The sequence below is a fragment of the Euwallacea fornicatus genome, unplaced genomic scaffold (genome assembly GCF_040115645.1).
Source record: "Euwallacea fornicatus isolate EFF26 unplaced genomic scaffold, ASM4011564v1 scaffold_129, whole genome shotgun sequence".
NCBI classification, from domain to species: domain Eukaryota; kingdom Metazoa; phylum Arthropoda; class Insecta; order Coleoptera; family Curculionidae; genus Euwallacea; species Euwallacea fornicatus.
The window spans coordinates 90,429-116,376 of record NW_027096097.1 but is presented as its reverse complement, the minus strand read 5'-3'; the positions used below and the strand labels follow the sequence as shown (position 1 = coordinate 116,376).

Sequence of the window (25,948 nt, the reverse complement as noted above, 5' to 3'; positions counted from 1 at the left end):
TTAACCTGAACTAACCTGAACTAACCTGAACTAACCTGAACTAACCTGAACTAACCTGAACTAACCTGAACTAACCTGAACTAACCTGAACTAACCTGAACTAACCTGAACTAACCTGAACTAACCTGAACTAACCTGAACTAACCTGAACTAACCTGAACTAACCTGAACTAACCTGAACTAACCTGAACTAACCTGAACTAACCTGAACTAACCTGAACTAACCTGAACTAACCTGAACTAACCTGAACTAACCTGAACTAACCTGAACTAACCTGAACTAACCTGAACTAACCTGAACTAACCTGAACTAACCTGAACTAACCTGAACTAACCTGAACTAACCTGAACTAACCTGAACTAACCTGAACTAACTGAACTAACCTGAACTAACCTGAACTAACCTGAACTAACCTGAACTAACCTGAACTAACCTGAACTAACTGAACTAACCTGAACTAACCTGAACTAACCTGAACTAACCTGAACTAACCTGAACTAACCTGAACTAACCTGAACTAACCTGAACTAACCTGAACTAACCTGAACTAACCTGAACTAACCTGAACTAACCTGAACTAACCTGAACTAACCTGAACTAACCTGAACTAACCTGAACTAACCTGAACTAACCTGAACTAACCTGAACTAACCTGAACTAACCTGAACTAACCTGAACTAACCTGAACTAACCTGAACTAACCTGAACTAACCTGAACTAACCTGAACTAACCTGAACTAACCTGAACTAACCTGAACTAACCTGAACTAACCTGAACTAACCTGAACTAACCTGAACTAACCTGAACTAACCTGAACTAACCTGAACTAACCTGAACTAACCTGAACTAACCTGAACTAACCTGAACTAACCTGAACTAACCTGAACTAACCTGAACTAACCTGAACTAACCTAACTAACCTGAACTAACCTGAACTAACCTGAACTAACCTGAACTAACCTGAACTAACCTGAACTAACCTGAACTAACCTGAACTAACCTGAACTAACCTGAACTAACCTGAACTAACCTGAACTAACCTGAACTAACCTGAACTAACCTGAACTAACCTGAACTAACCTGAACTAACCTGAACTAACCTGAACTAACCTGAACTAACCTGAACTAACCTGAACTAACCTGAACTAACCTGAACTAACCTGAACTAACCTGAACTAACCTGAACTAACCTGAACTAACCTGAACTAACCTGAACTAACCTGAACTAACCTGAACTAACCTGAACTAACCTGAACTAACCTGAACTAACCTGAACTAACCTGAACTAACCTGAACTAACCTGAACTAACCTGAACTAACCTGAACTAACCTGAACTAACCTGAACTAACCTGAACTAACCTGAACTAACCTGAACTAACCTGAACTAACCTGAACTAACCTGAACTAACCTGAACTAACCTGAACTAACCTGAACTAACCTGAACTAACCTGAACTAACCTGAACTAACCTGAACTAACCTGAACTAACCTGAACTAACCTGAACTAACCTGAACTAACCTGAACTAACCTGAACTAACCTGAACTAACCTGAACTAACCTGAACTAACCTGAACTAACCTGAACTAACCTGAACTAACCTGAACTAACCTGAACTAACCTGAACTAACCTGAACTAACCTGAACTAACCTGAACTAACCTGAACTAACCTGAACTAACCTGAACTAACCTGAACTAACCTGAACTAACCTGAACTAACCTGAACTAACCTGAACTAACCTTTTTTTTTTTTTTTTTTTTTTTTTTTTATAGAGGAGGGAAACCTTCATAGGTACCCGGCCTGTTGTTCTGGCGACCGGGTTATGTGGGATTCGTCCCTGAATGGGACGCCTACCCACTAAAACCCTCCTCTCTTCACCCTGGTTCCCCCCCGGAACCGCCGCTAAGCATTACTTCAGGGGGGGGGTGGTATTTCCCTTGACTACCCCACCCCCCCAAAGGGCGGGGCAGCCAGTCGTCTCTTTCTTTCCTCTTCTCTAGCCCTTCTCAAAGCCCTTCTAAATGCCTCACATTTTCCTGTTCCTGTCCTATGTCCCTTTTCATTACAAATCCCACACATGTCCTCCCCTTTGCAATCCTGTCCCTTATGACCTTCTTCGCCACACACAAAACAGCACCTCGATCTGTCCTTCCCTGTACATTCCCTAGCTTCATGCTCAAATCCCCAACATTTATAACACCTTTTCACCTCCAGTCTTTTCTCCATTCTGCATCTCACATATCCGATTCTGATGTATGGGTCCTTCATCAATTCATCCGCCACTTTCTCGCCCATAACCACTGTCACCGCCTGTGTGTCCCATTTATTTGCCCTCATGTCCCCCAAAGAAAAGTCATCCTCACTCAGTCCTATAACTCTCGTCATTATCGCCTGCTTTACCTCTTTTCTCCCTGTAGTAATCTCCATTCCTCTTATGTGTATGGCAACCCTTTTTGTTTTAGGTCCCATAACTCTCACTTTCGTCCTCAACTGCCACTCTATCGCACTCTTGATCTCCTTGACGCATCCTACATCACTTCCCATTGTCATTAGAATTTTCCCTTCTTTCGTTGTTCTCAGGCCATTTATTTCCTTGTTTCCTCCCTTATATTTTATTGATTTCTTTATTTCACCCATCGTTGTCTCCAAGTCTTCCCCACTCACCCGGTCCACCACTAGAGCGTAACTTTTCCTTTTTCTTCCTCTATTTATCTCTTCTTCTTCCCGTCCGTCCGTATAGATCATGACCTGAGTTGTTCCGTTTTTAAACACCGCTTCTATTATTTTTCTTAGTCTCTCAACACTCATCCCCTCAATTCTATGCATTGCCACCCACTCGTCGTCCACAGTTTCTGTTTTAAGTTTGTATAAGTTTTCCCAAAGTTCTTCCTCCTTATCAGTAAGTCCAATTCTTATAATTTTCTGTCTTAATTGTTTCTCCCCCACCCCAGATTTGAAGTTATGAAGTTGCTCAACCACCACAAAATCTTCCTCACATTCCATTAATTCCGGATACCTTCTTCTATATTCGGCTTGCACTCCCTTTTCCATCTTAGTATCTCCCATCTCAACCATCACTACCTTCACCGTTGTCATTTTACTGTTCAATGGATTCCCAATTTTAATTTCCGTATTTATAAAAGTCGATTCAAGCCAATTATTTTCAACAATATTTTTAAAATCCTCATAATTATTAATACCATCTATACTTTCAATATCCCCTTCTTTATTTGTTTGAGTTGCTTGTTCTACCGTTCCTATTTTTTCTGTTTGTACATCAGCATCGTTAATCATTTTATCCGCCTTCTCGTATTTATTGTTTTCTAGCCAGTCCTTAATTATATTTCTTTCGAATACTTTCTTTTGTTTTCCTAATTGTTTGCAAATTTCTTTGATATCCCTATGAGTGCTTTTTTCTATTTTATTTTCTAAATTTTTAATTAACCCCTTAACCCTTTCTATTGTTTCCATCAGAATAAATACTTCTACGCTTTCTTTTTTCTTATATGGTTCTTCCCCGATGCAACTCTCCAATTCAACCCTCAACACCCTCGAGCAAACTTGGCCCCCCCCAGAATCCATGGGGCCAGCGCCGGCCACCGGGGCTTCCACCCGGTCGGAGCCGACGGCGGGACTATCACCCGCCTGGGGTACTCTAATGTTTTGCTTACTCATTTCGCCCTTTTTTGTGTCTCTCTTAGTCGGTCTCCCCCTCCTCTGACCTCTCCAGCAGGAATCCTACTGGAGAAGACAGAAGAGTCGGAAACGTGAAGCCCCCCCACCACGACAAGGTGGAGACACCACGGGGGGGAACCTGAACTAACCTGAACTAACCTGAACTAACCTGAACTAACCTGAACTAACCTGAACTAACCTGAACTAACCTGAACTAACCTGAACTAACCTTTTTTTTTTTTTTTTTTTTTTTTTTTTTTTTTTTTTTTTTTTTTTTTTTTTTTTTTTTTGTAGAGGGGGAAAACCTTCTAAAGGTACCCGGTCTGATGGACTGGCGACCGGGTTATGTGGGATTCACCCCCTGAAGGGAGGCGCCTACCCACTAAAAACCCACCTCTCTTCACCGTTGTTCCCCCCCGGAACCGCCGATAGGCATTACTTCAGGGGGGTGGTGGCATCGCGCCTGCTAATCCGGCCTAGGCCGATCTGCATCGCGGAGGACTTCTCCCTGCAACATTCTTCTTCTTTCATTCTCTCTCACACGTTTTGCATTCATGATCTTTTCTACCATTCTTGCAAACGCATTCCACTTGCATTCCGACTCTACAATTTCACTGCCGATCACGTTTCGGTCCAGTCTGAGTCCGCTCAGTCTGGCTTCCGCGCGATCGGCCTCCCATGCCTGACACTCCCACAGCGCGTGCTCGGGAGTGTCACTCACACCATTCTCTTCGTTCCCGCAGAACCAGCAGTGGTCACTGCGCTGAACCCCTATTCGTCTCAGGTATTTTCCGAACACACCGTGCCCGGTGAAAACCTGCGACAGGGCGTAATTGGGCTTAGCCCATTCGCATTCGGACCACCGTCTGACTCTGGGGACGAACACTTTCATCCACCCGTCATAGACGGCCCATTCCTTCTCCCACTCGGACATAACCCATTCTGCCGCTTCGTTCTTGCTCTCTTTCCCTCTCTCCCATATTATTCTCCTCTCTTCCACTCTCAATCGCACAGGAGGGATTTTGGCCAGAGCCAACACCGCTGCGCCCGGAGCCGTCCTGTAAGCACACGCCACCCTGATCGCAAGCTTTCTATTCGCCCGCTCCAGGATGGCGTTATACTTCCTGTACGCGAGCTCCGATTGCCAAATCGGAGCCGCGTAGAGCAGGGCGGACGATGCCGCCATGACCATCACCCTCCTCCTCTCGAAACTTAACCCGTTCACACGCGGGAGGATGCCTTCCAATTTCTGGACGATCCTCCCTACCTTGTCGGCTGTCCGGCGGGCGTGCTCGCCAAAGCGGGCATTCCTGCCGAACCACACCCCCAGGTACTTCACGCACTCGCTCGTTTCATACCTGACCCCTTCCACCATCAGACTCATGCTTGTCAGCTTGCGTCGTCCGGCCAGGAGCACCATCTCCGTCTTATCCGTCGCCATGGTCAGGCCTTTCCTACGGAACGTGTCGGAGACCAGTTCCATGGCACGCCTGACTCTCGTCTCCAGGATTTCCCCGTTCTTTGCCTCCACCACCAACGCCAGGTCGTCCGCGTACGCCACCGAAGTGACGCCCTTTGGATAACCCACCGTCAGCAGCTCGTCGTAGAACAGGTTCCACAAGACGGGACCCAGTACGGACCCCTGAGGAACCCCACACGACAACTCACGGACCTCCCCGTTAGGCAACACCAGAAAACGATCTTGCAGGTACGATTGCACTACGTCAATCAAGTACCCGCTAACCTGTGACCTCCTCATCACTTGGACGATGAGGTCCCAGGGCGCCGAATTAAAGGCGTTCCGGACATCTATCGTCACCATAACGCAGAACCCCCGGTGCGTGTAACTCTTCCTCCCGATCTCCTCCACTATCCGCATGACCGCCCCCATGGCGTCCATGGTGCTCTTGCCCTTCACAAACCCAAACTGCCGCTCGCATATCATGCCGCGCGCAGTCGCTTCTTCCAGAAGTCTGGCCTTGATCACCTTCTCGACCACCTTTCCGAGTCCGTCAATAAGACAGATGGGCCGGTAGCCGGGCTCCGCATTCGGATCACGCTTTGGCTTCTCCACCAGGACGAGTCGAGCCCTTTTCCAGGCCTTGGGGAACTCTCCCGAGGTCAAGATGCGCGTGACGCAATCCGCCATACCTTGGGGCGCAGCCCCGAGATACAGCTTCAAGACCTCGTTCGAGATACCGTCCAGCCCTGGAGCCTTGCGGCTCTTGAGGCTCCCGACTGCCTGGCAGATCTCCTCCGTCGTGACCCGAGGTACGTCCTCGCCTTCTGGTCTCCCTGTTGCCCATCTGACTCTTTCCTTCGTCGGGAAAAGTTCGTCCACCTTCCGAAGCATTTCTACTTCTGGGAGGTGGCTTCGCTTGAGGTGCCCAAGCTTCCCGGCCACGATCTTGTAGCCGAGACCCCAGACATCCGTCTCCAGGTCAGCACACAGCCCCTTCCACGACTCCCTCTTGGCGTTCCGTATGGACACCTTGAGGGCCTTTCGCGTCTCAACTAATTCATTCTCACATCTCTCTCGCTCGATCGCAACGTTCCTTCCTCTCGCTCTCGTGACCCGTCGCCGGGCACGCACGCACGTTCGTCTCAGATTCGCAATCTCGTCATTCCACCAGTACGCAGCCTTTCGCGCACCTCGTCCACCCGCGTTCTTTTTCCGCAGACATTCGTCGCAGACACGACTGATTTCCTTCACTATTCGATCCGGATCGTCAGCCGCGCCCACGCCCTCTTTCTCTGCCACGTACCGTCGCACACGTTCCAATCCACACGCATTAACAATCCAGCCATGCTTATTCATACTTTCGCATTCCACGCTAGCCCTTTGTGCGTCTCCCCCTCTCCTAATGGAGAAGGAGACGTACCGGTGCCCACTGCCACTCTCCAACTCACTCTCCACTCGCCACTCCTCAACCATGCCTGACGCAGTCACACCAGCCATGGTGACGTCGATCAACGATCTCCCGTTCCTGGTACCGAAGGTCCACTCCCGCCCAACGTTGAGAGGGGTGAACTCTCCCGCGTCCAGAAACTCATCCAAGATCAGGCCGTAGGCATTTCGCGCGTCGGAGCCGAAACGTCCACTTTTGGCATTCAGGTCCCCAGCGATGAGGACCCTCCTACCATCCATCCCCCGGACATACTCCTCCAACCTACTAAGGAAGGCCGCAAAATCGGCCGCCCTCCTGTTCGGGGAAAAGTACGCCGAGATCAGGGTGATCCATCCCAACCCCACCGCGACGAAGCCCCGCCCCTTGTGGATTGACTCCACCCTCACATGGTCGGCTAGCCATATGAAGGCGTCATCGCACCGATCACGGATTTCGTTCCCTTTCGTTTTGTTCGGCTCTTGCCCCAATACAACGTCGATGCCTCTTTCTTTGATCACCTGGCTCAGTAGGGCGGTAGCCAGCCGCTTCCTGTCCAGATTGATCTGGAGGCATCGGAGTCCGCTGATTTGTGAAGCCATGACTCCACACAGTTCACTCACTCACTCTGCCTTTCACTCACTCAGTTCACTCACCTGATCAGTCCTCCGTTCCGCTGACCGGTCCTTGTTGGCCGGCGCCGTCCGACTCCTCGGTCTCCATCCTCTCCTCGGTGGAGGATGGGGAGTCGCAGTCCTCTTCCGCACTGCAATCCCTCTCTCCCTGAAGAGGAGGGAGGGACCGCGTGTCCGCACTCCCACTCACGATTTCCCTCTCTTCCTTCCCGCCTGCAGGCGGAGAGGAAGAGCGGGCACTCCGCGCACCATTGTTACCTTCCTTCCCTCCTCCTAAGGGGGGAGGGTCGGATGTTTTTTTGCTGCGCCTTCTCTTGGGGCCCTTCTCCCCCTCCCCTCCCTCAGGCGGAGAAGGAGAGTGGTCGCCCCCCGTTTCCATTTGGTCCCGCCCTCCTCCTGAAGGGAGAGGGCCGGACTTTTCTCCCTTTTTGGGCACTTTCTCCCCCGCTCCACCTTTGGGCGGAGAGGGAGAGCGGTCGCCCCCCGTTTTCTTTTGGTCCCGCCCTCCTCCTGAAGGGAGAGGGCCGGACTTTTCCCCCTTTTTGGGCACCTTCACTCCCTCTCCGCCTCTGGGCGGAGAGGGAGAGCGGTCACCCTTCTCTTTAGTTGCCCGCGAGGGCGCGGACTTAGGAACCTTATTGGCTCCTCCCCCACAACTTGGACCTCCCGCACTGTGACCGTCCGCGTCGCAGAGGGGGCAGTACCGGGAGTTTTTACACTCCACGGCCCTGTGCCCCTCCTTGGCGCATCTGGCGCACAGGCGTGTCCTGTCCACGCCCTCGCACGCACTGGCCTTATGGCCGACCCCCCAGCACCGGTAGCAGCGCCCGGAGTCCCTCAGCTCTCGAAGTCGGCATCTGCTGATGCCAACTCGGACCTCGGCGACCTTCCGGACCCTGCCCACCGTTTCGTCCCCCCCACTTATCCGGAGGGTGGCGGTTTGGCAGCCTCCGAAGCTTTTGCGCAGACCGACCAGTTTTACCTGGTTCGGCGCAAGCGCGGCCGCGGAAGCTACCGCCTCTACCACCTCCTTCTCCGTTGCAATGGCATCCAAGCCCGCCACTTGAAAAGTGACGGACTTGGAGCCAAGCCCGGTACGAGCCCGCCCCACCCCCAACCCGCGGTCGAGGATGGAGCGGATCTCCTCCCCTTCTTTTTCCCCCCCCTTCGGCAGTACGAGGAGGAGCTCGCCTTTGCGGGTCTCCCTGACACTGCCGATATCAACCCGTGTCCCACTCTCGGACACGAGCCGACGTACCCTTTTCAGGGTGTCCCTATAGGTGGCGCCCTCCTCCTTGGAGATGAACACCACCTCTTCGTCCCTCCTGCCCCAGCCCCTTGGGGCGGGAGCAGGAGGAACGGCTCCCCCCTCTGTTTTTCCCATGTACAAAATGACCCTGGGGGCGTCATCCCGATCCATGGCCGCGATTTCCGCGACCCGGCGAAAGTCCCAGGGGTTGGCCCCGGGGACCATCGGGATAACGACCCGGGTCCTCCCCTCTGCCCTCATCGAGTCGAAGAGCTCCCGGATTGCTCCGAGAACTTCTCGAGGGCCCATGCTCCTCAGTTCCCTGAAGAACACGAACCGCTCTCGATTTTCAAGTATCCCCCCTCTGCGCATGGTGCAAACCTGGCGCAGAAAGGGGATCCTTCCCTCCCATTCACGACACTCCGCGTCGTCCAACTCTCCCAGTTCCGGAAAAAGGTGTAAAACCTTCTCCCTGAGAGGGTTGGACGCCGCCCCCACAATGACACCGAGGTCCGCCCCGTACCCGTGTTTAAACGGGTCCCCCCGGCAGACCTCGGTGGCAGTGTACATCCCATTCTCCCACCGCTCCTTCAGCGCCTCGGACAGCCTGTCATCGCTGACAAGCTCCCCGATCCTGCGCCGTTGGAGTTCCACCCTTATTTGCTCCTCCGTCTCGGTCTGGCATCCGACCGAGACGGAAGAGCAGACTCCCCCCTGTTTTCCCCCCAATAACCCTGTATGTCCGTCTGTCTGTGTGTCCGCGTCGAAGGTCATTCTGTCTACTCGCTCGTACCGGTGCTCATCCAGCCATTGCTGGATGATGTCCCGGTCGAACGCGTCCGCCTGTTTCCGCAACTTCCCAGCGATATCCTTGATATCGCGCTGGGTGTTGCGCTCAATCCTCTTTTCTAGCTCGGAGACAAGCATCCTGGTTTGCCTGATGGCCTCCCCAATGATGAAAGCCTCCGAGCTCTCTTTTCTCTTATACGCCCCTTCCTCTTCGAGGAGGGACGTATCTCCCGTCTTTCGTTTCCGTCGAGTCTGTCTGTCGTCGTCTTCGGTCACCTCTTCCTTTCCTCTTACATAGAAGAAGCCCATGGAGGGGTCCGAGGGACGCCTCTCCGTGAGCAACCTCCTCACCTGCATCGAGCGGGTTTGCCCCCCCCCAGAATCCGTGGGGGCAGCGCCAGCCACCGGGGCTCTCACCCGGTCGGAGCCGGCGACGGGATTAGTACCCATCTGGGGTAATAAATTTTTACCCTCGCTCATCATGTTTTTGTGTCTCTCTTTGTTTTACGGCTCCCCAGCTCACCGACTTCTCCCGTTCCCGGAAAAAGTCGGAGATCCGACGGCCGCACTAAGCCCCCCCACCACGACAAGGTGGAGACACCACGGGGGGGAACCTGAACTAACCTGAACTAACCTGAACTAACCTGAACTAACCTTTTTTTTTTTTTTTTTTTTTTTTTTTTTTTTTTTTTTGTGCGAGGAGGTGGAAATCTTCGAAAGACACCAGGATCGCCCTGGTAGTGTGGGATTCGACCGACCATTACGTCACCCGCCTACCCACTAAAACCACCTCCCCTCTTCACCCCGGAATTGCCTTTCGGCTTCTCACAGGGCCCGATAAACCAACTGAGGGGACCCGCGTCCCACTTCTCACTGTCTTGCTCTTCGTCGTTCGTTTTCGTGTTGGCTTTTCGCCCACATGATACGTCCGACCATTCGTTCAAAAGCCATCCACTTCTCCTCGCTCTCAAGCAGTTCGCGCCCGATCGTGTTTCGATCCAGGGTTAGTCCACTAGCCCTGGCTTCCGCACGATCGTTCTCCCATTCTGTACACTCCCAGATCGTGTGATCTGGGGTGTCCGAGGCACTCTCTGTTTCGTTCCCGCAGAACCAGCATCGATCGCTTCGCTCGACTCCGATTCGCCGCAGGTATTTTCCGAACACTCCGTGTCCGGTCAGCACCTGCGACAAAGCAAAGTTGGGCCTCGCCCACTCGCACTCGACCCACCGCCTGACGCTGGGGACGAACAGCTTCATCCATCCGTCGTACCTCTCCCATTCAGTTTCCCATTGGGTCAGAACCCACTCTCTCGCTTCTTTCTTGTATTCCCTACCTCTCTCCAAGATCATACATCTCTCTTCCACTCTGAGTCGAATTGGCGGAATTTTAGCCAACACCAACGCCGCCGCTCCTGGAGCCGTTCTGTACGCGCACGCCACCCTGAGTGCAAGCAGGCGATTTGCCCGCTCCAGGATGACGTTGTACTTCCTGAACTCCAGCTCCGATCTCCATATCGGGGCCGCATAAAGCAGGGCGGATGACGCCGCTGTCACCATCAGCCGCCTTCTGTCATACCCAAGTCCATTCGCTCTTGGCAGGATCCCTTCCAGCTTTTGGACGACCCTGCCCACTTTCTCTGCTGTTTGTCGGGCATGCTCGCCGAAGCGGGCATTCCTTCCAAACCACACGCCCAAGTACTTTACGCACTCGGAAGCCTCGTAAAGCACCTCATCCACTCTCAAGCTCACATTCCTGAGTTTTCGCCTTCCGGCCAGGATCACCATCTCGGTTTTATCCGATGCCATGCTTAGGCCCTTGCGTCGGAACGTGTCGGAGACTAGTTCCAGGGCCCCCCTGATCCTCCTCTCGAGGGTTTCCGTGTCCCCCGCCGTTACCACCAACGATAGGTCATCCGCGTACGCCACCGAGGTAACGCCCTTTGGATAACCCACCGTCAGCAGCTCGTCGTAGAACAGGTTCCACAAGACGGGACCAAGGACGGACCCCTGAGGAACCCCACACGTCATCTCTCGGGTTTCTCCGTTTGGCAACACCAAAATTCGGTCTTGCAGGTACGATCGGACTACGCCCGTTAAGTACCTGCTAATCTGGGATCTCTCCATCGTTTCAACGATGAGGTCCCACGGCGCGGTGTTAAAGGCGTTCTTGACGTCCACTGTTACCATGACGCAGAAACCCGCGTGCGTGTAACTGTTCCTCCCAATCTCCTCCACAATGCTCAGCACTGTCCTCATGGCGTCGATGGTGCTTCTTCCTTTTACAAACCCGTACTGGCGCTCGCTTATCATACCGTATGACATAGCTTCTTCCAGAAGTCTGGTCTTGATCACCTTCTCCGCGATCTTCCCGAGTCCGTCTATTAAACAAATGGGCCGATATTTGGCTTCGGCGTTCGGTTCCCGTTTCGGTTTTTCCACCATTGCCAGTCGAGCTCTTTTCCAAATCTTAGGGAATACTCCCGAGGTCAGGATGCGGTTAACGCAGTCGGTCATACCCTGGGGCTCCGCCCCAAGATAAGACTTCAAGACCTCGTTCGGAATCCCGTCCAATCCAGGAGCCTTGCGGCTCTTTAGAGTCCCTATGGCCTGTCGGATTTCGTCCACGGTAACTTGTGCCACCTCTTCGGCCGTCCGTAACGTTGGTGCCCATCTGATTTTCTCCTTTCTCGGGAAGAGTTCTTCTACGTGTTTTAGCATTTCTTTTTCGGGCAGGTGACTTGACTTCAGGTGACCAAGTTTCCCGGCCACTATTTTGTAGCCGAGGCCCCAGACATCTGTCTCCAGCTCTGCGCATAATCTCTTCCACGACTCCCTCTTGGCTTCCTTAATGGCCACCTTGAGGGCGTTCCGTGCATCCTTATATTCGTCCTCAACCCTTCTCCTTCTCTCGTCAGTTTCTCTATCACCTCTTACTCTACATTTTCTTCTCATCTTCCTCACACATTCTTTCCTTAGTTCGGCGATACCTTCGTTCCACCAATACACTCCTTTCTTGTTCCATCTCTCACCCTTCTTTTTCAAGCACGCATCGCAAGCGTCACCGATCTCCTTCGCTATTTGCTCCGGATTCTCAGTCACACCCACAATGCCCTCTCTCTCACCCATGTATTGGTTAAGTTTCGCCAAACCCCTCTCGTTCACTATCCATCCTTCCGCTCCCACCTTGACGTTTTCATTGTCACGCCCGGCGCCGGTTACGTTTCCTTTCTTACCGTCGACTATGCGGTAGGTCACGTACCTGTGCCCACTTCCACTCTCTCTATCGCATTCCACTTTCCAATCTCTCACCATTCTCAGTGCATTTACACCCGCAACTGTGACATCTATTAAGGATGTTCCATTCCTATTGCCGAACGTCCACTCCCCTCCGTGATTAAGCGGAGTGAAGTCTCCCGCGTCGAGAAATTCTTCAAGGACCAGGCCATAGGGATTTCGCACCGCGGAGCCGAAACGTCCACTTTTGGCATTTAGATCCCCCCCAAGGAGGACCCTCTTGCCGTTCTGCCCCCGTACGCACTCCTCGAGCCTACTGAGAAAGTCCGCGAATTCCGCGGTCCCTCTGTTTGGTGAGAAGTACGCCGAGACCAGTGTGACTCGTCCCAGGTCCACGGCCACAAACCCCCGACCCTTCTGGATTGATTTCACCCTCACATGGTCGGCTAGCCATATAAAGGTGTCGTCGCTCCGGTCCCTGATCACCTTCCCCATCGCTTGGTTCGGCTCTTGCCCAAGCACAACATCGATGCCCCTCTCTTTGATCGTCTGATACATGAGGTCGGTCGCCAACCGTCCCCTGTCCAGGTTGATCTGGAGGCATCTGAGATCATTCATTCTCGAAGCCATTGATTCGTTCTTCCACACCAAGCATTCACACTCACATTTCACTTCACTCACTCACCTGCGAATTCCCTCAGTTGCTCCTTGTTCCGGATGCCGGTTTGCCACGCTTGGCCTTTGCCCCCCGCGATGTCTTTCGTACTTCCGGTATACCGCCCCGTTTTTGTGTCAACACTTCCGCGGCCGTCTTCTCTTCGTCGATGAGAGATCGGGCTTCCGCCGTGCTACTCGCACTTCCCGTGCTGGCCGCACTTCGCGCGCTTTCTACACTTTCTGATCTCCGTCCTCTCCCTTTTCCGGGTGGAGGAGGGAGATTAGTTATTTCACTCTGTGCATCAGGCGTGGATGGGCCCTCCTTTTCTGGATCGGCACCTTTGGCCGTTTTTTTGATTTTCCCGGTGCATTCCGGGGCGCCCACGCTATGTCCCTCCGTGTTACAGAGGGGGCAAAACCGAGAGCTGTTACACTCCCTGGCCTTGTGCCCCTCCTTCGCGCATCGGGTGCATAGTCTGGACCGGTCCACGCCTTTGCACTCACGTGCCTTGTGCCCCACCCCCCAACACCGGAAACAGCGCCCGGGGTCTTTCTTTTCTCTGATTCGGCATTTGTTGATGCCGATCTTGACCTCACTGACCAACCGGACTCTGTTTGCGGCCATCCCTTCCCCGTCCACTATCCGAATAGTGGCTGTTTGGCATCTACCGAAGCTTGCTCTGATTCCCAACAGTTTAATCCTGTTGGGTTCCAGAGAAGCCGCCGCAGCTACCGCACCCACTACCTCTTCCCCCGTCGCCACCGCGTCCAGGCCGGTGACCTGGAAAATCACCGGTCTAGACCCCACCCCAGCTCGCACCCGCTCGATTCCCAACCCCTTGCTGAGAATTGAGCGAATTTCCTCCCCGCTGTTTTCCCCTCCCTTAGGCAGCGTCAGGAGGACCTCACCCCGTCTCGTCTCCCTGATGCTGCCTATTTCCACTTTGGTCTGGCTTTGTGCCACCAGCTGCCTCACTTTTTTAAGTGTTTCGCTGTAGGTATCCCCTCTCGCGCGCGTCACGAAGACTACCCCTTCGTCTCTCTTGCCTCCACCCTGTTGGGCGGGCGCAGGAGTGACGGTCATGCCGCCCGTTCTTGCTCCCACCGGCATGTAGAGGAGGACCTTTATGCCCTCGTACCGCTGGTGCAGAGCTGCCATCTCCACTACTTTTCTGAAATGCCAAGGGTTGGCCCCCGGCACCAATGGTAGAATCACTCTGGTCCTCCTCTCCCGAACCATCCGTTCGAACATTGCTTGGGTTGCTCCGAACACTTCCCGAAGGCTGGTGCTCCCCATTTGTTTGAAGAACATCAACCTCAGCTTCTCGATGACCCTTCCGTCTTTTTCCAAGCTGCATGCTTGGCGCAAGAACGGGAGGCCCTGTGTCCCCTCTCCGTCTTCCAACTCCCTCAGTTCAGGGAAGAGCCCAAGGACTCTCTCTTTAAGGGGGCTGTCAGTCGTGCCCACCAAAATGCAGATATCTGCCCCGAAGCCCTGACCCAGGGGATCGCCCTGCACCACTTCTGTAACGGGAAACATCCCCGTTTCATCCCATCTTTCTCCCAGCGCTTCCTCCATCTTGTCGGATTGGACCAGTTGCCTGATCCTTTCTTGCTGAGCCCTGAGTCTTTTCTGCTCTTCGATCTCCGTCTGGTGTTCGACTGAGATCTTTTCCTCTAGGCTCCTTTGGGCCTCTTCTTCCAGCTGCGCTATGCGCCTCTTCAGCTCCTGGTTTTCCGTCTGTAGGGTCGGGGTGACTCCTGCCCGTCTGGCTAGATCGGCCTCCCAGCCACGTCTTACTCCTCGGAGTAGGCTTCTCAAATCGAAGACAGCATTCACGATCTCCTTCTTCGGATTGTAAATGCTCCGAAGTATACGAGCGAGTTCTGCTGCTCGTTTTTCTGCCTTCTCCAAGGCTCTCCCTCCCGCTACGGCCTTGCCTACTCCTACTGACCGTGGGCTCTCGTCTTTCCTCTTTCTCTTCCCAGCATGTTCGTTGATCCTGAGGGATTTCTCCGGGCTCCCGTTCTCCTTCTCTTTCTCTTCTCCGTTGGTGTGGAGAAAAGGGCTCGTCTTGGGCGGGGTCTTGGGTCTGTTCGTAGACCCCTCTGTTTTTTCTATGGTGCCCTTCTGGGCATTCATCTTCCTCTTTTCTTCCGGCAGGGTGTCCTGCTGTTGTGCATCTGTGCCGCTGGGCGTTATCCTCCTCAGCCAGACTGTTGGCAGTTTTTCCTTAGAGCGGCTGCCGCCTTCCTTCTTCCTCTTTTCTTCCTCCTTCTTCCCTCTCTTTTCCGCTTCTACCTTTGATGTTGAGTATTTTTGGCCCTCCCCAGAATCCTTGGGGCCAGCGCCAACCACCGGGGCTCGCACCCGGTCGGAGTCGACGGCGGGATTTTTACCCGCCTGGGGTAGTTTGTTTTTGAAACTACTCATCTTCATCCCTTGTTTTGCCTTCTGCGTTAGTTACCTCTGACTCCCTCCACTGGGATTGGTTACCCAATCTCGTTCGTCAGAGGCATCCAGGGGCCACCACGTGGAGGTGCAGATAGGTCTTCGGCCCCCAACCTGAACTAACCTGAACTAACCTGAACTAACCTGAACTAACCTGAACTAACCTGAACTAACCTGAACTAACCTGAACTAACCTGAACTAACCTGAACTAACCTGAACTAACCTGAACTAACCTGAACTAACCTGAACTAACCTGAACTAACCTGAACTAACCTGAACTAACCTGAACTAACCTGAACTAACCTGAACTAACCTGAACTAACCTGAACTAACCTGAACTAACCTGAACTAACCTGAACTAACCTGAACTAACCTGAACTAACCTGAACTAACCTGAACTAACCTGAACTAACCTTTTTTTTTTTTTTTTTTTTTTTTTTTTTTTGTTGGCGGGGAGGAAAAACCTTCATAGGTACCCGATCTGGTGGTCTGGCGATCGGGTTATGTGGGATTCATCCTCCTCTTCCTGAGAAGAAGAAGACGCCTACCCACTAAAAAACCTCCCCTCTTCTTCGCACTGCTCGTCCGGTACCGCCGTCATGGCATTCCTTCAGACGAGTGGCGGCTTGTCCTGTCCTTTGCGGAGGCGGTCATCATCGACGTCTGATCGATTATTTTTCCAATCGTCAGTGTCGGGTTTTTTCTTCCGCCTGCTATTGTCGGGGGGGATCTTGTTCAGATTGTTCCCTTTCCTTCTTCCGTCTCCTTTCGTGCTCGCACTTTTCTGCCATTATGGCGTGCAGCATCTCGGTGACGATCTTCCAGTTCTCCTCATCTTTAAGAAGCAGTTCGGCCACATTTTCCTTTGTTACATTGGTTCCGCACTTCTGTTTCGCGGATTCTCTATGGTTTTCGAATTGTTTACATTCGAAAACCGTGTGCTCCGGATTGTCTGTGTTTGTACAGAACCAACATTCGTCGTCGTCGGCCTTGCCTATCTTCTTCAGATATGTGCCGAACGACCCGTGTCCGCTCATGGCTTGAGTGACGTAATGGCTCATGTTTCCATACTTCCTCGTGCTCCACGCTTTGACGTCTTTCACGAACGTTTTTGCGTGTCCCTGGTATCGGTCCCACCTACGTTGCCAGCTTTCATATGTTTTTTCTCTGGCTTCTTTTTTAGCCTCCGGTCCTCGCTGCTGTACCGTTGTTCTTTCTTCCACCAGCAGATCCAAGGGTGGCATTCCTGCTAGAGTCTCAGCGGACTCCAGCGAGATCGTTCTGTACGCTTGAATCGCACCGATCGCGAGTCTCCTGTTTATCCTACTCAGCATACCCGAGTAGGTTTTCTTCTTCATTACGTGTCCCCATATCGGTGCTGCGTACAAAACCGTAGACAGTGCCACCGATGCCAAGAGTTTCTTTCTTGTCGCGGCGTTGCCGCTCCCTCCTGTGTGTGGCATCAGACCGACCAGGGCGTTGATTGTCCTGTGCGTCTTTTCCGTCACTTTCCGGACGTGCACGCCTAAGTTCGCATCTCTTCCGAAGTACACTCCGAGTATTTTCACGTGTTCTCGACTTCGAACGGTTTCTCCGTCAATTTTGAAGGAGAATTTTTTGATTTTCCTTCTTCCGGCCAATAGGACCATCTCCGTTTTTTGTTTGGCCACCCTCAGTCCCTTTTCCTCCATGTTTTTGACGATTCTGCTTACCGACTGTTCGATTCGCCCATGCAATGTGTTGCGGTTTTTCCCTCTCACCACTATTGACAGATCGTCTGCGTACGCTACCAGTTCCGTTCCTGGTGCGACTCTGGTCCTGAGGATGTCGTCGTAATAGACGTTCCACAGCGTCGGGCCCAATACCGATCCCTGTGGCACGCCGCAGCTCACTTCGTGTATCTTGCCATCTTCCGTCACTATCTTACGATCTTCCAAGTAAGATTTCACCAGGTTTATCAGTCGTCGACTGATTTTTTTCCTTTCCAAGGCGGCCACTATGCCGTCCCAAGGTGCCGAATTGAAGGCGTTCTCGATGTCCAAACAGACCATCGCGCAGAAATCTCTGTCTTTTACGCACTTCTTATTCACATCTTCGGTGATTTTCTTGATTTTCATCATGGCGTCCACGGTCGATTTCCCTTTGCGGAAGCCGAACTGCCGATCCGAGATCAAGTCGTTATCCTCCAGTTCCTTTTGTAGTCTTTCACAGATGATTTTCTCGAAGACTTTCCCTATCGTGTTTATCAGACATATCGGTCTGTATTTCTTGACGTTTCCATCGTCTCCGTCCTTCCTCGGTTTTTCGATAAGGACCAGTTTGGCTATTTTCCAAGGTTCGGGAAAGTTTTCCTCCTTGAAAACTTTGTCGTACAGTCCCAGAAGGAAGTTTTTGTGCTCCTTGGCGACTGTCAGGAAAATTTCAGTCGTTATTCCGTCCGGCCCTGGCGCCTTCTTTCGATTGACGTTCCCCAGGGCCCGCTCCAATTCTGAAATGACGATTTCTGCACAATCAGTGCGTTTACCGTCATTTTCCACTTGCTTCTCCCTTTCCCATTGTATCTTAGGCCGTCTCGGGAAGAGTGCCTCTATCTGTCTGTTTATCTCTTCTACAGACTGGATCCTAAAACGTCCTATCTTCAGCCGTTTCGTGGCTATTTGATACGCCTTTCCCCAGACGTCATCCTCCAATTCCGCGCAGAGTTCCTTCCATTTCTGCGTTTTGTTTTTTCCTATTTCCCGTCTTAGTTCTTTCTTGCGGGTCTTGTACTCCTCGACGGCCCGCTCGATGGCTAGCCTTCCTTTTTGTTTGTCAGCGTTATTATCTCGCTTGCTGATCTTTGACTTAATTCGGGCGAGCTTTCTCTTCGCCCGAACGCAGTCCTCTCTCTTTTTCCTGATCGTTTCCGACCACCAATAGACGGGAGGGGGATGTTTCCTTCCCTTGGCACCTCCTCCCAGGTGTTTGTCGCAGAGTTGCGTGATTTTTCCAGTCACCTCTGCTACCGTTTCATTGTCATATTGTTGACCGAACAGATGCGGTACCGCTTCTTCGAATCTTATTCTGTTCCTATCGGTCAGCACCCATCTTTTTCCGAATTTTCCCTCGTTGTCCCCCTCCTCTATCGTGTCACTTCCTTGTATCATGACTACGTCATATCGGATGGATCGGTGATCACTATGATTTTCCATATCCTCCAGAACCTTCCAGTTCTCGACTCGGTTTCCTAATTTGTTGTTTCCTAGGGTGATGTCCACTATTGATGTGCCCGTTTTCCTGACGAACGTCGGTGCATTTCCTTCATTGTAAACAATCAAGTCGTTCGAGTATATCCAATTTTCCAGGATTACTCCTCTTGCATTTGACATCGTCGTCGTCGATCCTATTACGGGCGTCTTGGCATTCAGATCCCCCCCTATGAGTATCCTTTTATTCCTATGCATCTTGATATGCGTCGATATCTCATCCAGCAACGAGGCGAATCCTGGGTCCGTCCCGTTCGGGGAAAAATAACACGACAGCAGCATCACATTCTGTGTGATTACGTACGTAAAACCAGAGTTCGTATGTTTGGAGTCGACGAGTTTTATGTTTCTCAACTTGATGAAGCAGTCTCTCGCGTCGTCCTCGACGTCGAGATTGTCCAATTTCCGATTCTGCTCGCATCCTATTACTGCGTCTATTTTTTCGTCCTCCATGTATTTGTCCATGAGGTCGTGTGCAGTTCGACTTCGATTGAAGTTTAACTGCACGACTTTCAGGACTCTGTTTCCATCTCTTCGAGCTCGTTGGTTCGTCGTTACTATGGTGTCGTGCTGCATTACGTGTTATTTAGCGCTGTCTGGTCTTAAGAGTCCTCCTCCATTCCTGCACGGCGTTCTTATACTCCGGGCATTGGACGCTTTGGGCCTTGTGGTCCACGTTGTCATTATTTCCCCCTTCCTTGTAGCAGGCGTAACATTTTGGGGGGTTTTGGCAATTCTTTGCCTGATGTCCTTTTTCGGAACAGTTCAGGCATTTTCCCTCCATTGTGTCTTTCACCGTGCATTTCTTCGAGCTATGCCCGTATCTGCTACATTTGTAGCATCTAAGTGGGGAATCCGCTTCTTCCACCCTGCATTTGGACCACCCCACTCTTATGTGACCCTTTGTGAGGATCTTGTTGGCCGCCTCTATGGGCAATCTCACAAAGGCGTGTTTTAAACCGGCCCTGTTTGATTTTTTGGCCAATCCGATTTTGACGTCCCTGGCCACTTCTACGTTGCCAGCCACATTTAGGGCTTGCACGATCTCCGTTTCTTCAACGCTCTCGTCCAGATCTCTGACGAATATCGTTTTGGACCTGGTGACGAGTTCGGACTCGCCGACCTCTTTGGTCTTTTCCTTGATGAGGTCCAGGAATTTATTTTTCCCTTCATCCTTGCCCTCGATTCCAACTTGGATCACGCCTTCTTTGTTGGTTCTGAGGCTCTTAACCTTAACCCCGACTTCTTCCAAGTTTATCTCGCTCTTTAGCGTTTTCACAACTTTGGCGTAATCTTGTCCCGCCTGCAGTTTAATTTTAATTGTGTCTGTTCTTTTCTTATTAGCCCAGACGCCTCGTTGCCGTTTTTCCTCCATAATTTTCGCCTCGTTGTCATCCACCTGCATAGGCGTTCCTTGCCCAGCGGTGGCGGCGAAAGTTTTCTTTTCTGTTTTGCCCTTTCTTGTGGGCACTCCGAAGATGCACACGTCCTCGGTTTCGTTCCTGTAAAGGAACTCGAGTAGCCTCCTAGCTCCGACGGTGGTGCCTGACTTCGTTGTTGCGATAGCCAGCTTTTTCCTGCCCGATTCTCGAGCTTTCGCTTGAATTTTGGACAGAACTTCCACCATGTCCTCCGTTTTCTTCTCGCCGACGCTGTCATGCGAGATTTTTGCCAGGAAAATGTATCTGTCTACATTCTTCCCAGTATCGTTGGAGTCCTCGCAGATTAATGTGTCCTGTTGCTTCAGGACATACAACTTTTTCGGCTCCATGCCGTTCTTGTTAATCAACTTGGCCAGTTGATTGTTAGTTTCCGCCAGTTCCTGCATCAATTTACTGGATTCAGAGTTCTCAACGTCGCTTATCACGACGATGTCTCTGTCTTCCTGCTCCAAGATACTACCTTTTTCCGTGGAAGTTCTCCGATAACTTTCCGTAGGCCATGCCATTGTTACCAATTCGTGCAATTGGTCAATGTCCTTTATCTCGGCCTTTTCCATTACAGCCGCAATCTTGGCGGCTCTTGTTCGTTCCTCTTCAGAAGTGGGGAAGTCAGTCTGTGTCCCCACCGTGGTGGTCTCTTTAGCCATCCCAGCAGTGGACAAAGCTTCCACTTGTACGGTTTGGCAACCAATTTCCTCTTTCGTGGTGCCCCCCTTGATCCCGTCCAATAGGGCCCATATCTCTTCGGTGTTAATCCCCGCTGACTTCGCTTTCAACTTGGCAACACCGTCCTTAATCTCCTTTTTTGTGTTCACATTTTGTGCCACAAGTCTAGCGATCTCCGATACGGATCTATCTATGGATTTGATTGCTCGTTTTAATCGTCTTAGCCGGGATTTCTGTTCCAAAATCCCGTCGTTTTCATCGATGTTTGCGATGTTTGCGCCCATTATTGGAGACCGTGCGCCTTCCGTTCTCCTTCTTTTTCCGTACGTCTTGCTTTCCTCCCAGCAAGGGTCAAGTCTGGGGGAAGTCGGTACTTCCCTCATCATTTCTTCGTCCTGTAGTGCTGGTGTTGTTGCCAGCATCTTCAGGAAGTCCGTTTCGTCCTCCTCTACGGACTTCCTCTCCATGTCCCTATCTGATGCCTAACAATTGGGTGTTGCTAAACCTCCCCAATTTGTCGGACCAGACAACAAAGGAATGGTCTATTAGAGACCTAGCGCCCTGTGTGGAAATGAAATGCTTTGTCTGGAAGCAGAAATGGGCAGGTATGTTATGTTACCTGCCCCAGGCAATGTTCTACCCTACTTCTAACTACGAAAAACTGTGTTTTTTCCAAGTTTCCCTGGAAAATTCACCAATTCGAACCCTCTTTTCGGTACTTACCTGTGTCTAGATGTTCGCTGTGCTACTGCAGTGGTTTCGCAGACTCTCTATTTATTCGGAGCTCCTGAAGGCACGTCCGCTCGCTGTGAAGGTCCGGTTGAGACTCAACCTGAACTAACCTGAACTAACCTGAACTAACCTGAACTAACCTTTTTTTTTTTTTTTTTTTTTTTTTTTTTTTTTTTTTTTTTTATTTTTTTTTTTTTTTTTTTTTTTTTTTTTTTTATAGAGGAGGGAAACCTTCATAGGTACCCGGCCTGTTGTTCTGGCGACCGGGTTATGTGGGATTCGTCCCTGAATGGGACGCCTACCCACTAAAACCCTCCTCTCTTCACCCTGGTTCCCCCCCGGAACCGCCGCTAAGCATTACTTCAGGGGGGGGGTGGTATTTCCCTTGACTACCCCACCCCCCCAAAGGGCGGGGCAGCCAGTCGTCTCTTTCTTTCCTCTTCTCTAGCCCTTCTCAAAGCCCTTCTAAATGCCTCACATTTTCCTGTTCCTGTCCTATGTCCCTTTTCATTACAAATCCCACACATGTCCTCCCCTTTGCAATCCTGTCCCTTATGACCTTCTTCGCCACACACAAAACAGCACCTCGATCTGTCCTTCCCTGTACATTCTCTAGCTTCATGCTCAAATCCCCAACATTTATAACACCTTTTCACCTCCAGTCTTTTCTCCATTCTGCATCTCACATATCCGATTCTGATGTATGGGTCCTTCATCAATTCATCCGCCACTTTCTCGCCCATAACCACTGTCACCGCCTGTGTGTCCCATTTATTTGCCCTCATGTCCCCCAAAGAAAAGTCATCCTCACTCAGTCCTATAACTCTCGTCATTATCGCCTGCTTTACCTCTTTTCTCCCTGTAGTAATCTCCATTCCTCTTATGTGTATGGCAACCCTTTTTGTTTTAGGTCCCATAACTCTCACTTTCGTCCTCAACTGCCACTCTATCGCACTCTTGATCTCCTTGACGCATCCTACATCACTTCCCATTGTCATTAGAATTTTCCCTTCTTTCGTTGTTCTCAGGCCATTTATTTCCTTGTTTCCTCCCTTATATTTTATTGATTTCTTTATTTCACCCATCGTTGTCTCCAAGTCTTCCCCACTCACCCGGTCCACCACTAGAGCGTAACTTTTCCTTTTTCTTACTCTATTTATCTCTTCTTCTTCCCGTCCGTCCGTATAGATCATGACCTGAGTTGTTCCGTTTTTAAACACCGCTTCTATTATTTTTCTTAGTCTCTCAACACTCATCCCCTCAATTCTATGCATTGCCACCCACTCGTCGTCCACAGTTTCTGTTTTAAGTTTGTATAAGTTTTCCCAAAGTTCTTCCTCCTTATCAGTAAGTCCAATTCTTATAATTTTCTGTCTTAATTGTTTCTCCCCCACCCCAGATTTGAAGTTATGAAGTTGCTCAACCACCACAAAATCTTCCTCACATTCCATTAATTCCGGATACCTTCTTCTATATTCGGCTTGCACTCCCTTTTCCATCTTAGTATCTCCCATCTCAACCATCACTACCTTCACCGTTGTCATTTTACTGTTCAATGGATTCCCAATTTTAATTTCCGTATTTATAAAAGTCGATTCAAGCCAATTATTTTCAACAATATTTTTAAAATCCTCATAATTATTAATACCATCTATACTTTCAATATCCCCTTCTTTATTTGTTTGAGTTGCTTGTTCTACCGTTCCTATTTTTTCTGTTTGTACATCAGCATCGTTAATCATTTTATCCGCCTTCTCGTATTTATTGTTTTCTAGCCAGTCCTTAATTATATTTCTTTCGAATACTTTCTTTTGTTTTCCTAATTGTTTGCAAATTTCTTTGATATCCCTATGAGTGCTTTTTTCTATTTTATTTTCTAAATTTTTAATTAACCCCTTAACCCTTTCTATTGTTTCCATCAGAATAAATACTTCTACGCTTTCTTTTTTCTTATATGGTTCTTCCCCGATGCATCTCTCCAATTCAACCCTCAACACCCTCGAGCAAACTTGGCCCCCCCCAGAATCCATGGGGCCAGCGCCGGCCACCGGGGCTTCCACCCGGTCGGAGCCGACGGCGGGACTATCACCCGCCTGGGGTACTCTAATGTTTTGCTTACTCATTTCGCCCTTTTTTGTGTCTCTCTTAGTCGGTCTCCCCCTCCTCTGACCTCTCCAGCAGGAATCCTACTGGAGAAGACAGAAGAGTCGGAAACGTGAAGCCCCCCCACCACGACAAGGTGGAGACACCGCAGGGGGGAACCTGAACTAACCTGAACTAACCTGAACTAACCTGAACTAACCTGAACTAACCTGAACTAACCTGAACTAACCTGAACTAACCTGAACTAACCTTTTTTTTTTTTTTTTTTTTTATAGAGGTTAGGGGAATCTGCCAACAGACATCGGGGGCCTGGCTCATAGCGATCTTATGCGCCCCCTTTGTGTCGGGTTGGTGTCTCCGATCGGGAGAGCACCTACCGACTAAACCCCCTGTCCTCTCTTCACCCCTGAGTGTGTGTTCCCCCCCGGCTCGGTTCATCACCATTCCTACGGGGGGGGAGGTGGCATTCTCGACGACTACCTCCGCCATCCTCGTGGAGGTAGGGTTCCCTCAATCCTAATCGCTGTCCTCCTCCGCAAGTCCACGTACAGTCCTACCAGCTCTCCTCAAGTTTTCACTTACTCTCTTTGCATCCATGATCTTACCTATCATGAAAGCAAAGGCGTCCCACTTTCTCTCGCTCTCGACAATCTCTCTACCGATAGAGTTTCGATCCAGGGTGAGTCCGCCCGCCCTGGCTTCCGCTCTATCGGCTTCCCAATGCTGACACTCCCAGAGCGTGTGCTCCGGCGTGTCAGCCACACCGGTTGTTTCGTTCCCGCAGAACCAGCAGTGGTCGCTGCGCTCCGCCCCTATGCGTCGCAGATACTTCCCGAACACGCCGTGCCCGGTGAACATCTGCGACAGGGAAAAACTGGGCTTCGCCCATGCGCACTCGTACCACTGCCTTATGCTAGGCACGAACACCTTCATCCATCCTCCGTACTCGTTCCATTCCCTTTCCCATTCCTGAATTACCCATTCCGACACCTCGTTTTTGTGCTCTCTCCCGCGTTCCCACAGCATTCGTCTCTCCTGCACTCTTATTCTTACAGGAGGGATCTTGGCCAGTGCCAGCACCGCTTCGCCCGGAGCCGTCCGGTAGGCGCACGCCACCCTGAGCGCGAGTCGACGATTGGCTCGCTCCAGTATGCCGTGGTACCTCCGGTACGCCAACTCCGATTGCCAAATCGGAGCCGCGTAGAGCAGGGCTGACGACGCCGCCATGACCATCACCCTCCTCCGTTCGTAACTCAGGCCGTTTGCTCTCGGGAGGATCCCTTCCATTTTCTGGACGATCCTCCCTACCTTTTCGGCTGTTCGCCGGGTGTGTTCGCCGAAGCGGGCATTCCTGCCGAACCACACCCCGAGATACTTCAAATGCTCGACCGTCTCGTAACTTCTTCCATCCATCGCTATCGACAGACTCGTCAGCTTGCGCCTTCCGGCCAGGATCACCATTTCCGTCTTTTCGACGGCCATGCTAAGCCCCTTCCTGCTGAAAGTTTCGGCGACCAGTTGCATGGCCCGCCTGACTCTCGTCTCCAGGATTTCCCCGTTCTTTGCCTCCACCACCAACGCGAGGTCATCCGCGTACGCCACCGGAGTGACGCCCTTTGGATAACCCATCGTCAGCAGCTCGTCGTAGAACAGGTTCCACAAGACGGGACCCAGAACGGACCCCTGGGGAACCCCACACGTCAACTCTCGAACTTCCCCGTTTGGCAACGTCAAAAAACGATTTTGCAGGTATGATTGGATCACTCCGATCAGATACCCGCTCACCCGGGACCTCCTCATCGTTTCGACGATGAGATCCCACGGGGCCGCGTTAAAAGCGTTACGAACATCAATTGTCACCATAACGGAAAAGCCCGCGTGAGCGTAGCTCTTCCCCCTGATCCCCTCGACAATCCGCATGACGGCACCCATGGCGTCCATGGTACACCTGCCCTTCATGAACCCAAACTGCCGCTCACTTATCATACTCAGTTCGTTTGCTTCGTCCAGTAGTCTGGTCTTGATCACTTTCTCTACCACTTTCCCGAGTCCGTCGATGAGACAGATGGGCCGGTAGGAGGTCTCGGCGTCCGGGTTACCCTTCGGTTTCTCCACCAGGGCCAATCGGGCTCTCTTCCAGATTTCTGGGAAACTTCCCGAGGTCAAGATGCGCGATGCGC

The 25,948-nt window shown here is 51.3% G+C and overlaps 3 protein-coding genes across 3 annotated transcripts; all 3 read right to left on the bottom strand.

Moving 5' to 3' along the window:
- Positions 1–1,801: 1,801 nt before the first annotated feature.
- LOC136350162 (uncharacterized) lies at positions 1,802–3,996 on the bottom strand. Its single transcript, XM_066301673.1, has 2 exons — positions 3,908–3,996; positions 1,802–3,847 (listed from the first exon to the last, which is right to left on the bottom strand). The coding sequence occupies exon 2, from the start codon at positions 3,676–3,678 to the stop codon at positions 1,945–1,947; it is 1,734 nt and encodes a 577-aa protein (XP_066157770.1). The 5' UTR covers positions 3,679–3,847; positions 3,908–3,996; the 3' UTR covers positions 1,802–1,944.
- Positions 3,997–13,167: 9,171 nt separating this feature from the next.
- Positions 13,168–15,561, bottom strand: LOC136350160 (uncharacterized). Its single transcript, XM_066301672.1, has one exon. It carries the CDS (start codon positions 15,559–15,561, stop codon positions 13,168–13,170), a length of 2,394 nt encoding a protein of 797 aa, XP_066157769.1.
- Positions 15,562–22,017: 6,456 nt separating this feature from the next.
- Positions 22,018–22,774, bottom strand: LOC136350159 (uncharacterized). Its single transcript, XM_066301671.1, has 2 exons — positions 22,322–22,774; positions 22,018–22,266 (listed from the first exon to the last, which is right to left on the bottom strand). Exons 1-2 carry the CDS (start codon positions 22,748–22,750, stop codon positions 22,120–22,122), a joined length of 576 nt encoding a protein of 191 aa, XP_066157768.1. The 5' UTR covers positions 22,751–22,774; the 3' UTR covers positions 22,018–22,119.
- Positions 22,775–25,948: the final 3,174 nt, after the last annotated feature.